Raw genomic sequence first — 15482 nt, 5'->3', positions numbered from 1 at the left:
ATCCCTCAGTCCAGGTATCAGTCAAGTGAACCTTCTTTGATCTGCTTCAAATACATTTATATTCTTTATTAAATAAGGAGACCAAAACTGTACACAGTACTCTCGATGTGGTCCCTCGCCAATGCCCTGTAGAACTGTAGCAAGACCATTTTGGAATAAATGGCAATATTCCATTTGCCTTCCTAATTATTTGCTTTCCTTGCATACTAACTTTTTGTGATTGATGTACCAGGACACCCAGATTCCTCTGTACTGTCGGGTTCTGTAATCTGTCTCCATTTAAATAATACCTGCTTTTCTTGCGAAAGTGGACAAATTCACTTGTTCCCACATTATACACCATCTGTCAAAACTCTGCCCACCCACTTAACCTATCTACGTCTCTTTGCAGATTCCTTATGTCCTCTTCACAACACACTTTCCAACCTATCTTTGTATCAAATGCAATCATACATTTGGTTGTGCATACATACATTTGGTTAAGCTACAAATTTGATTTTTTTTTGTTAAAAGGTTTAACATTTTTGAAAGTAGATTAGAATTGCCAAAAATGTTGCCTGGGAAACAAAGTTCTCAATGTTGTGGGATAAGAGTGGTGGGGTGAGAGTTGTGGGATGCCATTGTTGGAATACCAAGAAGCCATCATATTGCAGTAGTACAGTTGATAAAATGGAGTGACTGTGGCATTGAGTAGAACGGCTGAAAAGAATGCTGCAGAACAAAATTCTGCAGACCCCTTTGAAACACCGGTGACCTCTCATGAATCTCGCCATTAACTCTTGCCTTTTCACTCTGCAGCCTAGAAGTATAGATGAGGAAATGATACATGGTGAGACATAGGGTGGCATTGAATAGAGACAATGCAGGTCTCACCTACTGGCTAGAGAGAGACGGCGAGAGCCCCACATCACCTCCTGCCAAATCACATGCCAAAATAAAAGCAAAATACTGCGGATGTTGAAAATCTTAAACAAAGACAGAAAATAAGGAGAAAGTCAGCAGGTCTGGCAGCTTTGGTGGTGAGAGAAACAGAGTTAACATTTTGAATCCATCAGTAGCTGGCAAATGTGCATCTTTGGGGGGCATGATGGCAGTTGCTGGCAATGCTTCCACCCAAGGCTCAGAATCGCTGGCAGTGCTAGGCAACAGGTGAATGAGGGTGGGATGAGGGTCACAGGCAGCAAGGGCAAGGGGTGGTTCTCCCCGTTACTGTGTTCCTTGATCTGGCACTGAGTACCTTTGAACAAGAGATGCCCCACTTGCGATTTGACTTGGCCCACTTCAGTGCATATTCATGCATTGCATTGCGATGATGCATCCTTACAATTTTTAAGGATCCATTCCGATACATGCTTCTCAGATCAGGTCAGAGGCTGGTCCCTGTTCTCACGGCACACTTGATCTTAAAAGGCAGATTTGTTCTTCTTCCATTCTCACACCAGTTTTTTCATGAACACTGAAGTCTTGCTGCAGCATAGTTATTTGACGAGTTAGGAAATGTTACAACTTTTAGCTTGAAATCAGCTTTGTGCTTCATTATTTTTGCCATTCGTCATGTGCTGTCTGCTCTGTGTGGGCTTATCTTGGATTCCTGTGCATCATCTTAGCCACCAAGCCTATATTGCCTCCTTGATCCCATACACCAATTTATCAGGTGAGTAAAACAAGCATTTCTGAGGTGAAAAATTGAGATTGACTGTATTGCAGATATAACATTTCTTAGCAGTAAAGAGAGGTCAACTTATATTCCAAACTTTTGACCCAGCAACAGTGAAAGAATGGCGATATAGTTCCAAGTCAGGATGGTGTGATTTAGAAGGAAACTTCTAGGTGGTGGTGTTTCCATACATCTGCTTCCCTTATCTTTCTAGGTGGTAGACTTCGTGGAGTTGCAAGATGTTATTGAAGGTGCCTTGCTGAGTTGCTGCAATGCATTTTGTACATGGTACATGCTGCTACCACTGTGCGTCGGTGGTGGAAGAAATGAATATATAAGATGGCAGTGGATATGGTGCCAATCAAACGGGCTGCTTTGTCCTGGATGGTGTCAAATTTCTCGAGTATTGTTGGAGCTGCACTCATTCAGACAAGTGGATGCATCATGCAGTCATCCTCATTCTGACCTTAGGATGGTGGGAAGTTGGTGAAACAGTTGAAGATGGTTGGGCATAGGACACTACCCTGAGGAACTCATGCAACGATGTCCCATGATGGAGATGATTGACCTCCAACAACCACAGCCATCTTGCTTTGTGCCAGGTTTGACTCCCAACTGGTGGAGAGTTTTCCCCTGGATACCCATTGACCAGTTTTGCTTGGGCTCATTGATGCCACACTCAGTCAAATGCTGAGGTGAGTCACTCCCAGCTCACCTGGAGTTGAGCTTTTTTGTCCTGTTTAGATCCAGGCTGGAATGAGGTCAGGAGCTGAGTTGCTCTGGCAGAACCCACACGGAGCATCAATGAGCAGGTTGATGCTGAGTATCACTTGATAGCACCATTGATCGCAGCTTCCATCACTTTGCTAATGATCGAGAGTGGACTTGCAGAGCTGTAATTGAATTTGTCCTGCTTTCTGCAGACAGGACATACCAGGGAAATTTTCCATGTTACCAGGTAGATTTCAGTGCTGTAGCTGTACTGGAATAGCTTGGCTAGGGGCACAGCTGACTCTGGAGTGGAAATCTTCATTACTATTGCCAAAATGTTGTGGGGGCTCATAGCTTTTGCTGTATCCAATGCCTTCAGCTGCTTCTTGATATCACATGGAGTGAATCAAATTGGCTGAAGACTGACATCTGTAATGTTGGGGACCTCCGGAGGAGGTCGAGATTGATCATCCACTTGGCACCTTTGGCTGAAAGTGGTTGCAAATACTTCAGCCATGTCTTTTGCACAAATGTGGATACATGTGGAGCTTTCTCCAGTTTGTTGTTTAATTGTCCACCACCATTCACAACTGGATGTAGCAGGACTGCAGAGCTTAGATCAGATCTTTTGGTTGTGGGATGTCTTAGCTCTGTCCATCGCATGCTGCTAATGATGTTTGGCATGCAAATAGCGCTGTGTTGTGGCTTCATCAGGTGGACACCTCATGTTTAGGTATGTCTGCTGCTGCGTGGCATGCCCTTCCTGCACTGTACCCAGCCAGGTCATGAGTTTGCAGATTGTGGTTGAGCACAGTTTTGCTGCTATTGGTCCACAGTGCCTTATGGATTCCCAGTTTTGAGTTCCTAGAGTCTGCCATCCAGAATACATTCTGTGCAGTTGTCACCCTCAATGCTCCTCCTAATTGGTGTTCAATGTGGAGGAGTACTGATTCACCAGCTGAGGGGAGTGGGTAGCAATCAGGAGGAGGTTTCCTTGCCCATGTTTGACCTGATGCCATGAGACTTCATGAAGTTTGGAGTCAATGTTGAAGATTCAGGGAAACTCCCTCCCTAATATTGATCTAAACATGATCTATGGTTGAAAAGATGGGGTCATCTTATATGCTGGGTTGACTTATTTGTTGTGATCTATGATAAGTGGCATCTGCAGAAGCATCTGCAAAGCTGTTTACATAGGATAAATGGCAATCTAGCCCAGTCATTCCATGCCAGTGTTTATGCTCTAATTGAACCTTCACCCATCTTACCTCATCTAAATTTCAGTGAAGAGAAATCTAGACAAGCCGATCAACTCAATGAAGAAGGACTTAATGAAGGAATGCAAGTCTTTGGTAATTGTTTGGAGAAGTTTGCAAAGCATTCTGGAGGGAATAGTGGATATTTATTTTACTCCGAGGAATTTTAGAATCTTGCCGATTTGCCTGTTCATCATTGATAGTCAGAATCCTTTTCTTGGGGCAAATCTGGTGTGTCCACCTCAGAGGCTGCATCCTCTCTGTTAACACAGAGAAGCACCCCATCAACTCCCGTGAACACTTTCATCTCTTTGATGAATCAACACTTCCAAATATTCATTACAAAGTAGAATCAAATGAGTGTGTCTGGAAGCCATTGTCACCTTTATCTTCATCCTGTACTTGATGGGCTGGGTTTGTAACATAAGCTATGTTATCATCAAGCTTTTTAGAGTCACCCATTGATAAACCATGTTGAACCAATCCTGTGGAAGGAATGAATGCATAAGGTGGTTGATGGGGTGCCAATCAACTGGGCAGTGTTTTGTCCTGGGTAGTGTCAAACGTCTCGAGTGTTGTTGGAGCTAAACTCATCCAGGCAAGTGGAGTATCCCATCACACATCTGACATTTGTCTTCTTGATGTTGGTCAAGGCTTGGGGAGTCAGGAGGTGAGTTACTCACTACAGAACTCTCAGCCTCTGGCTCATGTAACCATCATATATCTATGGCTGGTCTGGTTCAGTTTCTAATCAATGGTAACCCTAGGATGGTAAGAAGTCTCACAAAACCAAGTTAAAGTCCAACACATTTATTTGAAATCACAAGCTTTTGGAGTGCTGCTCCTTCATTCACCTGATTCATGATATAAAATATTATGACCGAAACATAGCTTTCCAAGACAGAACTCCTGAGAAGGACCTTGCCAGTTGTGCCTGAGTGAGAGCTGCTCAGGAAGTCATGTTGTCTTCCGGTGACGCCCGATTAATCTTGCTTTCCTTACAACCTTCTCCTGTTCCTCATTCTGCTGCATAGAGATCAAGTAAAGTGGGATTTCTAATGAGGATCCCATATGCACCTTTCAGATCGTAGTTCAGTAATGCTCTTGAAATACATTGCTTTCCATAGGTAATGCAAAATGTAGAGGAAAGCTTTCTGAGTGAAACTGCGATTTTGTTTCTCCCAGTGCCTGAAATAGGTCCCAAGGTATGGTCAAAAGTCTGCACAAGGAATGTCAGTTCAGCAGTATTCCTTTAACTGGTACTTGGAATTCACAATGACCGATTCTCTTCTACTCTACTATCATTCATAGAATTTCCGAATTTGCATGTTCTCCATGCCAAGTTCGCACACAAAGTTAAAGCTCTTTTGTTGCATATCATGCATATATAGCTTAGTAGGGTGCATTTAAAGGTGTAATGTACAATTGAAAACTTTGCCACACTGACATCTAACAATAGCAACACTATGTGATGCATGGTTAATTACTGACATATAGGTTAACTTACAGGTTGGCTACATGTCTCACTATACATGTGCTCCTTCAACTTTCGGCATCTGAAGGCTACTTTTCTGTATAACAAGATGATGCATAATTCAAGACACAATTCTGATCTGAAGAAACGCCTCCCGGGTAAAATATGGGAATTGAAGGCACACCTCCAAAATGCCCCATTAACCCTGGCACGAATTGATAGATCCATATAGATCAAAAACAGCAGATTCCTGCAGCTTGCCTCTGACACTGACAGGCATCCTTTCATCATTCCTCCACAAGACCACCTTCTTCTCTAGCTTCCTGAGGATGAGAGAAATACAGGATGGCACAGTGGTTAGTGCTTCTGCTTCACAGTGCCAGGGACCCGGGGTCATTGTCTGTGCGGAGTTTGCACATTCTTCCTGTGTCTGCGTGCGTTTCCTCCAGGTGCTCTGGTTTCCTCCCACTGTCCGAAAGGCATGCTGGTTAGGTGCATTGGCCACCCTAAAATCCTCCCTTGGTGTACCCGAACAGGTACCGAAGTGTGGCGACTAGGGGATTTTCACAGTAACTTTATTGCAATGTTAATGTAAGCCTACTTGTGGCACTAATAATATAAACCTTGAAACTTTAAAATTTATGGAGTAATGGCCATCATAACATTTCAGAGTGGTTAATCGAAGAGTTAAATTCCCTGTATTAAAATATGAACCTGAGGGTCCCTGCAGACCTGACTTCTGGGATTGTTTAACCCATTTTGGTTGTACCAATATGCAAGCAATGCATTCTTTAATAGGCAGACAGTTATTAAACTACACAATGGCAGGCCACGACTAGCCTTGTATGAAAACAGACATTGATAATTCCTTTGAATTCTTTCTATGGCAGTGTAAAGGTCTGGAAGCTGAAAATGTGTGCAGCTTGACAATGACAAAGGCCTTATTTCTTTCTGCTTCTTTCTCAGAGCATAAGTAATAGGAGCAGAAGTAGACCATCGAGCCCACTCCATTCAATATAATCATGGTTGATCTTGTGCCTCAACTCCGCTTTCCCACTACCTCAATCTCTTGATTTGCTGAAAAAGACAGCAGGGGCAATTCTCCCAGCCCGCTGCGTTGTGCTGCAGAGGCTGTTTAGCGGGCTTCCCGCTGGGTGCCACAGCCTCCGCTAGTCTCCAGGTGCCGGAATGTTTCACTCCAGCGGGGTTTACAACAACTCCCCACTAACGGGACTGCTGGGAGTGGGAGGGGGGAAGCCAAGAATGAGGTATGGGGGGGTGTCGAGGCGGCCTGGACACTTCCGGGAGACCAGAGATTGGGTAGTGGGGGGGTCCTATGGCCAGCAATGGGGGTTGCTGTGCTGGCCAGTGATCGACGAGCGAGCCAGTGATCGGGAGGCCGGCAGTGCGGGGCTACTGCGCATGTGCCGATCTCTTGCTCTGACAACCCCAGTTTACCCAATCTCTCCTCAGATTGTCATGCGCAGTGGCCCGCTCGGCGCTATGCTGCCGGCATCTCCAGCGGGAATAGGCTCCGCCCACAGATTTTTAATGAGATTCACGCTCGGGCACTCTGCAGTGCACGGAGTCTGGGAGATTCATTTTGAAAACCCTGCTGGTTTTTACGTGGATTCAGCACTTAGGATTTTTTTGGGAGAATCCCACCCAATTCCCACCTGTTTCGGCCTTAACTCAATGATGTGGAATACTCACAACCCTCTGGGTGAACGAAAGAACAAAGAACAATACAGCACAGGAACAAGCCCTTCGGCCCTCCAAGCCCGTGCCGCTCCCTGGTCCAAACTAGACCATTCTTTTGTATCCCTCCATTCCCACTCCGTTCATGTGGCTATCTAGATAAGTCTTAAACGTTCCCAGTGTGTCCGCCTCCACCACCTTGCCTGGCAGCGCATTCCAGGCCCCCACCACCCTCTATGTAAAATATGTCCTTCTGATATCTGTGTTAAACCTCCCCCCCTTCACCTTGAACCTATGACTCCTCGTGAACGTCACCACCGACCTGGGGAAAAGCTTCCCACCCTATCTATGCCTTTCATAATATTATACACCTCTATTAAGTCTCCCCTCATCCTCCGTCTTTCCAGGGAGAACAACCCCAGTTTACCCAATCTCTCCTCATAACTAAGCCCCTCCATACCAGGCAACATCCTGGTAAACCTCCTCTGTACTCTCTCCAAAGCCTCCACGTCCTTCTGGTAGTGTGGCGACCAGAACTGGACGCAGTATTCCAAATGCGGCCGAACCAACGTTCTATACATCTGCAACATCAGACCCCAACTTTTATACTCTATGCCCCGTCCTATAAAGGCAAGCATGCCATATGCCTTCTTCACCACCTTCTCCACCTGTGACGTCACCTTCAAGGATCTGTGGACTTGCACACCCAGGTCCCTCTGCGTATCTACACCCTTTATGGTTCTGCCATTTATCGTATAGCTCCTCCCTACATTATTTCTACCAAAATGCATCACTTCGCATTTATCAGGATTGAACTCCATCTGCCATTTCTTTGCTCAAATTTCCAGCTTATCTATATCCTTCTGTAACCTCTGACAATGCTCCTCACTATCTGCAAGTCCTGCCAATTTTGTGTCATCCGCAAACTTACTGATCACCCCAGTTACACCTTCTTCTAGATTGTTTATATAAATCACAGGGTCCCACACTCATATCCCACAGGGATATGTAGCTTGATTCCGTTTATACATTTTGGTATTGTGTTGCTTTAGTATTTTGTTCCTTTTTTGTTCTGCAAATTATTTCATTTGCAAGTAAATTTGACCAGCAGATTTGGCTTGTACGCATGGGTTTGTCAATATGCTTTTTCCACTCTTGAAAATAGTAGAACACGGTGGTCATATATACCAATACATAGTTTACCGTAACTGTAGTGATGTGTGAAACCCAGGAATTGTATTGTGTACATGGTGATGAATAAAGGCAGGTTTTCGTTCATAAGGGACCATAAGGGACTTGGCCTACATATGGAGAACTGTAACATTGTGTACCAAAAGATTAATAATTGTGGTGCAATTGCTACACATATAAGTGATAATAGCTGATTACTAGGAAGTAATCATCAGTAAAATTATCATGTTCATTTATATTTAAAGCACAAAATATAAAGGGGAAACATTCCCCATATATCCAGTTTTGTGAATATAACGTGTACATACTTGATGCTCAAAATTTTTATTCCTGCAGCATATAATTGAGCACGGATTACAGCTGCCTAACTGCCTGATCATCAGCTAAAACGATTTTTAATTCAATAGTTTACCTCCTGTTGATTCTTGCAATTATATGCTACACTTCCCATATGCTTAATCACATTTAATTCTTGTTGATTTTATATCATTGAATCATGCCATTCCAAATTAAACTAGCCTGCAAATTCAGCAATGTTGTTTAGTTGAATGAAACAGTGTTGTCATCCCCAGTGGCCTCTGGGAATACATAGGAAATTGAACAGAATATATAACCAAATGTGCACAGTTGCGTATATAGATGGGCAAAGCGAGCATTTAGAACTATTTCCACGCAAAGTTCTGTTTACCTTTAATAATAAATTAGTGAATTTTCTAACCTATAGTGGCCTTTTTTTTGATGTAATAATTTTGCTTGTCAGACTACTAAAAATAAAACCATTTCTGTTGCATGCATTTGGAATAGAGAGATGCAATAGCCTAGTTGTTATGGTATTGATGTCATGAGTTAGAATCCGACCACGATGAGCTGTGAAATTGGATTAAGTAAACCTAATCATTTGAGGGCTGTTTCCAGAAAAATTTCCAAGAATATTGCAGAGTATTGTAAACCCTACTTGAGACGACTGATATTCTTCAGTGAAGAGAGCCTCTTCTATCTATAAAATTCAATGGTTGGAACTTTACCGCCCCACTCGCCACGGAAATTGGAGTGGGCGAGGGGCGGACCATGGAAAGGTCCATTGATCTCGGGCAGGATTTTACTGTGTCAGGACATGCAAGGCCAAAACATCCCAGCCAATAATTTGATACCATTGCAAAAACACCTTTGTTGAAAAAATCACAATGGTTCCAGGAGAAGGACCGTCTCAACCTTTCAGGGAAACTAGGAATGTGCTGTAAATGGTTCTTTGCTAGTGTCATCGTCCTCCCAAAAACAAAATGAAAAAATGACTACTAACTACAATCCGAGCTGCAATGACCTTGGGGAGATGAGCTTTGATGAGACTGAATTTACTCTCCTCTTCTGCATGGCATAACCTTTTATGTTCCAACGTGATGCCTCAAACAAATTCTGCCAACTTTTTTTTTTATTCATTCATGGGATATGGGCATCACTGATTGACCAGCATTTATTGTCATCCTTAGTTGCTCGAGGGCATTTGGGAGTCAACCACATTGCTGTGGCTCTGGAGTCACATGTAGGCCAGACCAGATAAAGACGGCACATTTCCTTCCGTAAAGGATATTAGTGAACCCGATGGGTTTGTCCAGCAATTGACAATGGTTTCACGGACATCAGTAGATTCTTAATTCCAGACTTTAAAAAAAATCTAATTCAAATTCCACCATCTGCCGTGGCGGGATCCAAACCCAGATCCCCAGAACATTAGCTGAGTTTCTGGATTAATAGTCTAGCGATAATACCACTAGACCATTGCCTCTCCCGAACTGAAGCCGCCGTTCCTCTTTCTGACTATTTTACTTAGTGGAACCAAGTAGCTTTGGAAAAAAAAAAGGACAGCCTCATAATATTCATAGTTGAGCAAGGATCCCCCGCATGATTGAGGTCCGCATGATTAGAGAATATAAAGACTGATTAGAGAATATAAAGACTGACAAATCCCCAGGGCCTGATGGAATCTATCCAAGGCTGCTCAGGGAGACGAGAGGTGAAATAGTTGGGCCTCTGACGCAAATCTTTGTCTCGTCACTGGACACAGGTGAGGTCCCAGAGGATTGGAGGATAGCCAATGTGGTCCCGTTATTTAAGAAGGGTAGGAAGGATAACCCGGGTAATTATAGGCCGGTGAGCTTGACGTCCGTGGTGGGGAAGTTGTTGGAGAAGATTCTTAAAGATAGGATGTATGCGCATTTAGAAAGGAATAAACTCATTAACGATAGTCAACATGGTTTTGTGAGAGGGAGGTCATGCCTCACGAACCTGGTGGTGTTTTTTGAAGAAGTGACCAAAATGGTTGACGAAGGAAGGGCCGTGGATGTTGTCTATATGGACTTTAGTAAAGCATTTGACAAAGTCCCTCATGGTAGGCTAGTGAAAAAGGTTGGATCCCATGGGATAAAGGGGGAGGTGGCTAGATGGGTGGAGAACTGGCTTGGTCACAGAAGACAGAGGGTGGTAGTGGAAGGGTCTTTTTCCGGCTGGAGGCCTGTGACTAGTGGTGTACCGCAGGGCTCTGTATTGGGACCTCTGCTGTTTGTGATTTATATAAATGATCTGGAAGAAGGAGTAACTGGGGTGATCAGTAAGTTTGCGGACGACACAAAACTGGCAGGACTTGCAGATAGTGAGGAACATTGTCAGAGGCTACAGAAGGATATAGATAGGCTGGAAATTTGGGCAAGGAAATGGCAGATGGAGTTCAATCCTGATAAATGCGAAGTGATGCATTTTGGTGGGAATAATGTAGGGAGGAGCTACACGATAAATGGAAGAACCATAAAGGGTGTAGAGACGCAGAGGGACCTGGGTGTGCAAGTCCACAGATCTTTGAAGGTGACGTCACAGGTGGAGAAGGTGGTGAAGAAGGCATATGGCATGCTTGCCTTTATAGGACGGGGCATAGAGTATAAAAGTTGGGGTCTGATGTTGCAGATGTATAGAACGTTGGTTCGGCCGCATTTGGAATACTGCGTCCAGTTCTGGTCGCCACACTACCAGAAGGACGTGGAGGCTTTGGAGAGAGTACAGAGGAGGTTTACCAGGATGTTGCCTGGTATGGAGGGGCTTGGTTATGAGGAGAGATTGGGGAAACTGGGGTTGTTCTCCTTGGAAAGACGAAGGATGAGGGGAGACTTAATAGAGGTGTATAAAATTATGAAAGGCATAGATAGGGTGAACGGTGGGAAGCTTTTCCCCGGGTCGGTGGTGACGTTCACGAGGGGTCATAGGTTCAAGGTGAAGGGGGGGAGGTTTAACACAGATATCAGAAGGACATATTTCACACAGAGGGTCGTGGGGGCCTGGAATGTGTTGCCGGGCAAGGTGGTGGAGGCGGACACACTGGGAACGTTTAAGACTTATCTAGACAGCTATATGAACGGAGTGGGAATGGAGGGATACAAAAGAGTGGTCTAGTTTGGACCAGGGAGCGGCGCGGGCTAATTGTTCCTGGTTTCTCGTTTCAAGGCTTCATTCTACGATCATCTTGCTGGTGCCAGTACAGAGTGAGACTGCGGATAGTTGGGAACCTGTCTCGGGGGCAGGGAATTCATATGGTGTTCGTGGAAGTGGAAATGACTAGGGTTGGGAAGCATTTTCCGATCGGGGCCATTGTGATCTCCTGGACTCGTTTCGATCGCCTCAGGGGGTCGGAGAGGAATTTCCCAGATTTTTTTTTCCCCATATTGGCCCTGGGGTTTTTCACTCTGGGTTTTCGCCTCTCCCTGGAGATCACATGGTCTGGAATGGGGGGGTGGGGGTAAGTTAATAGGTTGTAATGAACAAAGCATCGTAGCTGTGAGGGACAGCTCGGTGGATAGGATATTGGTATGTAGATAGGCTGGAAAATTGGGCGGGGATCCTGGATTCAGGATTCAATCCTGGACCGGGGAGCGGCGCGGGCTTGGAGGGCCGAAGGGCCTGTTCCTGTGCTGTATTGTTCTTTGTTCTTTGTTGTTTGTTCTTTGTTCTTTGTCTCTGGGTTAAGGTATTGTAATTTGTTCCATATTCTTGCTGGATTTATTCTCTGCATCAAACAGGATTGAGAGTGCCCTGTATTTTATGGTGTTGGGGTGAATCTTATGGTGTTGGCAGAGAGCAAACGTTCATAACACCAGTCTACAGAGCCAACCAAGCTGTTTAGACAGAGCGATGGCCTTTTTCTCCTTTTCTCATAGATTTTCTCTCCTGAAAATAGTGACTACCTGCTGAGGTGTAGTTCCATGTGATCTGGTACCTCAATCAACTACCCCTTATGTGGCGTCTTGATTGTATTATGTTGTAGGTAATTCAGATGTAGAAGTTACCGCAATTAAATTTGTTGCTGTTTTTGCTCTGCAACCGTACACACATTTCCAGGAAGGACTGCACAATAGTGATTAAATATAAAATTTCTGGCCTTAAGCAGCATCTCTATTATTGTCCTGGCTGATATCAACTGGTTGACAGATTGAATCTTGGACCTGCCTGATCTAGATGGTTCAACCATTCACTGAACAAATTCTTTGAACCGTTAGGGGAGTTGGGGGCATTTTATTACAGCATAATACTTGTTCTGCTTTGACTACTGTTAAAACTTTGACCTAAAACATAGATCCCACTGTCCAGGGCAATAGTTAAATAATATATTGATTGAAAATTTGTAGGAGACAATACCGAACCTGAAAACCTACAAGAAAACGTCTATAACCGAAGAGTGGAGCTGAGAGTGAAGATCTTTGTTAATTATTGTGACTCATTATACGAAGCAACCATAAATCCATTGCAACAAGGGAAGGTGCAAACACAACATGATTCTAGTTAGTTATCTATCAAAAACTTCTGTTCAGGGTAGCACAGTGGTTAGCACTGCTGCCTCACCAGGGACCTGGGTTCAATTCCCCAGCTTGGATCACTGTCTGTACGGAATCTACACGTTTTCCCCGTGTCTGCATGGATTTCCTCCGAGTGCTCCTGTTTCCTCCCACAATCCGAAAGATGTGCTGCTTAGGTGCATTGGCCATGCTAAATTCTCCCTCAGTGTACCCGAAGAGGCGCCGGAGTGTGGCGACTAGGGGATTTTCACAGCAACTTCATTGCAGTGTTAATGTAAGACTACTTGTGACACTAATACTTAAACTTGACTGGTGTATCTTTTACTTACCTTGACCGTATAAACATTGATGATGCTGAATTTGGACTTGATACACAGTTTGAGAGTTTCTATTTGCATAGTTGATGGCACTGTACCTATCTGTACCTTGGATTTGTAATCATACAAACATGGATTGGCCCTTGAACAAGTCAAATTCTGTAAAATATCACCAGTGCTTATATTGTAAGGTAAGTAAAATGTACACCACTCAAGCACAGGAAAGAAGTTTTTTTATAGCTACCTGACTTGAATCATGTTGTGTTTGTACCTTCCCTTGTTGCAATGGATATGTGGTTGCCTTGTATAATCAGTCACAATAATTAACAAGGAGCTTCACTCTCAGCTCAGATGTGGTGTTCTCCATGGCTATGGTATCTGGACAGGGACTATTTTAACTGGACTGAGGGATTGAGAAGGTTCATATATTTATTTTACTTCAAGTCTAGTTAGTTATTTTGAAATTTTTATAAAAAGCAAAGCAAGTAATGATAATTTTGTTTTTGTTTTCCCGGCAGCATAAACGCTGTATACCAGCATCTCTTGAAGCCTACTACTCAGCACAAGACTCTACTTCCCGAGGGCGATTCTACACGGTCATCAGCCATTACAGCCTGGCTAAACAAACCACTTCCCGGTCAGTCTCTCCATGGCTGCCTGCTGCATCAGCTGAGAAGCCAGCAGAACATGATTCAAAATCCTCAAGCAGTGATAGTCACTGAACAACTTACTGGGGGGTGCTGACGTTTTTTTCAAAACATAAAACGAAGTGAAAGGTGTTAAGGTTGCTCATAACGGACTGTTGTATCAGTTCCAAAAAGAAGCAGTATTTGGATTATACAATAATTGTTTCTTTTGTCCCTTGTCCTTGTTGATTTGTAATTGATTCTGAAGTTTTTTTTGTACAAAGGCATGTTTGGTGTTGCTGCACTTCACGTTATAAACTCATTTTTAAATAGGCTACTTGAAGAAATCTGTCTTCAATGAATTTGTTCTTATTGTTTAATTGAATTTCAGAAATAACCTTCATAAAGTGTTCAGTGAGCTCTCTCCCGAAGACAGAAGCCGTGCACATTTAAATCATTATTTGAAATAGAGCATTTCCCGCATGAGCAGTTTATGTGCATGAAATTTTGCACGTTTAGCTGACGTGTACAGTTATAATCATATGATGTTGTCACCCTCAGTGGCTGCACTTTTCTAGAAGTAAAACAGATAAAGCTTATGTAATTCAGCCATTGGCTGAAGAGCAGTTGATAAATATTTCTCCTTTGCCTGCAGACACCGGGGTGCCCTGTAGTTCCTGCATACTCCAGCAATGCTTATGCTTGGAAAGGGATAGAGTGATTGACTGCTGTACATATGAATTCTGGATATTAAGGGATGCAGTATGGGGATTTATACATTAGATTTCACATGAATTATCAGATTTGTAGCTGAAGCTTGGTAGAGAATTGTAATAAATAGTATTTAACACAAGTGCAGAATCATCTTATGTTTTCACATGTAATATTACATTGTCAATCGTGTTGATTTCAAGCTAATGTAAAAAAAGGAAGGAATAATTTATAACTCCTTGTGGTGTATTTTTGTCACTATCTAGCAGAAACTAAAGTATTTTTGGTTGTGTTTCTTGGGATTTTTCCGATAAAGAAATAAAGCTAGATGTGTCTGACAATTTCAGTGGTTATTTTTTATCCTGCTGATCACAAATAAAACAAAATGAGCAAACGTTATCAGCTTTCATCAACTCTGACCTTACTGCTACTTGCTGAGAACAATGGTACAATCACTATCTGCATTGTTGCAACACCATTTATTTCATACCTGCTGGTATTGGTAGCTGCAACAATTTCTTCCGTTCTTTCCCACCAGAGCAAGCATTGGGTGAAGACAGATATTTGCAATAATACCAGTGTCCAGGAGTTTTAAATACATGTTCTTGGGAGGTGAGCATCACTGGCAAAACCACCATGCATTACCAACCCCCAATCGCTCTTGAACTAAGTGGCTTGCTCGACCATTTCAGAGAGCAGATTAGAGTCAACTTCATTACTATGGATTTGGAGGCACAGGAAAGCCAGCTGGAGTAAAGATGGCAGAATTCCGTCCTTGAAGGACATGAACCAGATGCGCTTTCAAAACAACCCAGTAGTTTTGTGATCATTATTAATGAGACGAACATTTGAATCCAGATTTATTAATTAATTGAATTCAATTTTCCCGAGCAATCATAGTGGGATTTGAATTTGTGTCTCTGAAGCATTAGCCTGTGCCTCTGGTTTACTCATTCAGTAACATTAACACCATGCTACCATGCCCCAAATGCATTAAATGTTGCTA

At 43.3% G+C, this 15482-nt stretch overlaps 1 protein-coding gene across 1 annotated transcript in view; it reads left to right on the top strand.

The window, feature by feature from the left end:
- Positions 1-14815, top strand: part of nsg2 (neuronal vesicle trafficking associated 2) — an 85525-nt gene extending 70710 nt beyond the window's left edge. The window contains exon 5 of the mRNA XM_078231617.1: positions 13658-14815. Within this exon, the coding sequence (XP_078087743.1) occupies positions 13658-13861 (204 nt within the window). The 3' untranslated portion in view covers positions 13862-14815. The remainder of the gene's footprint in view (positions 1-13657) is intronic.
- The last annotated feature ends 667 nt before the right edge of the window (positions 14816-15482 follow it).

The sequence above is a fragment of the Mustelus asterias genome, chromosome 16, assembly GCF_964213995.1.
Source record: "Mustelus asterias chromosome 16, sMusAst1.hap1.1, whole genome shotgun sequence".
NCBI classification, from domain to species: domain Eukaryota; kingdom Metazoa; phylum Chordata; class Chondrichthyes; order Carcharhiniformes; family Triakidae; genus Mustelus; species Mustelus asterias.
This window is presented reverse-complemented; position numbering and strand designations above follow the sequence as displayed.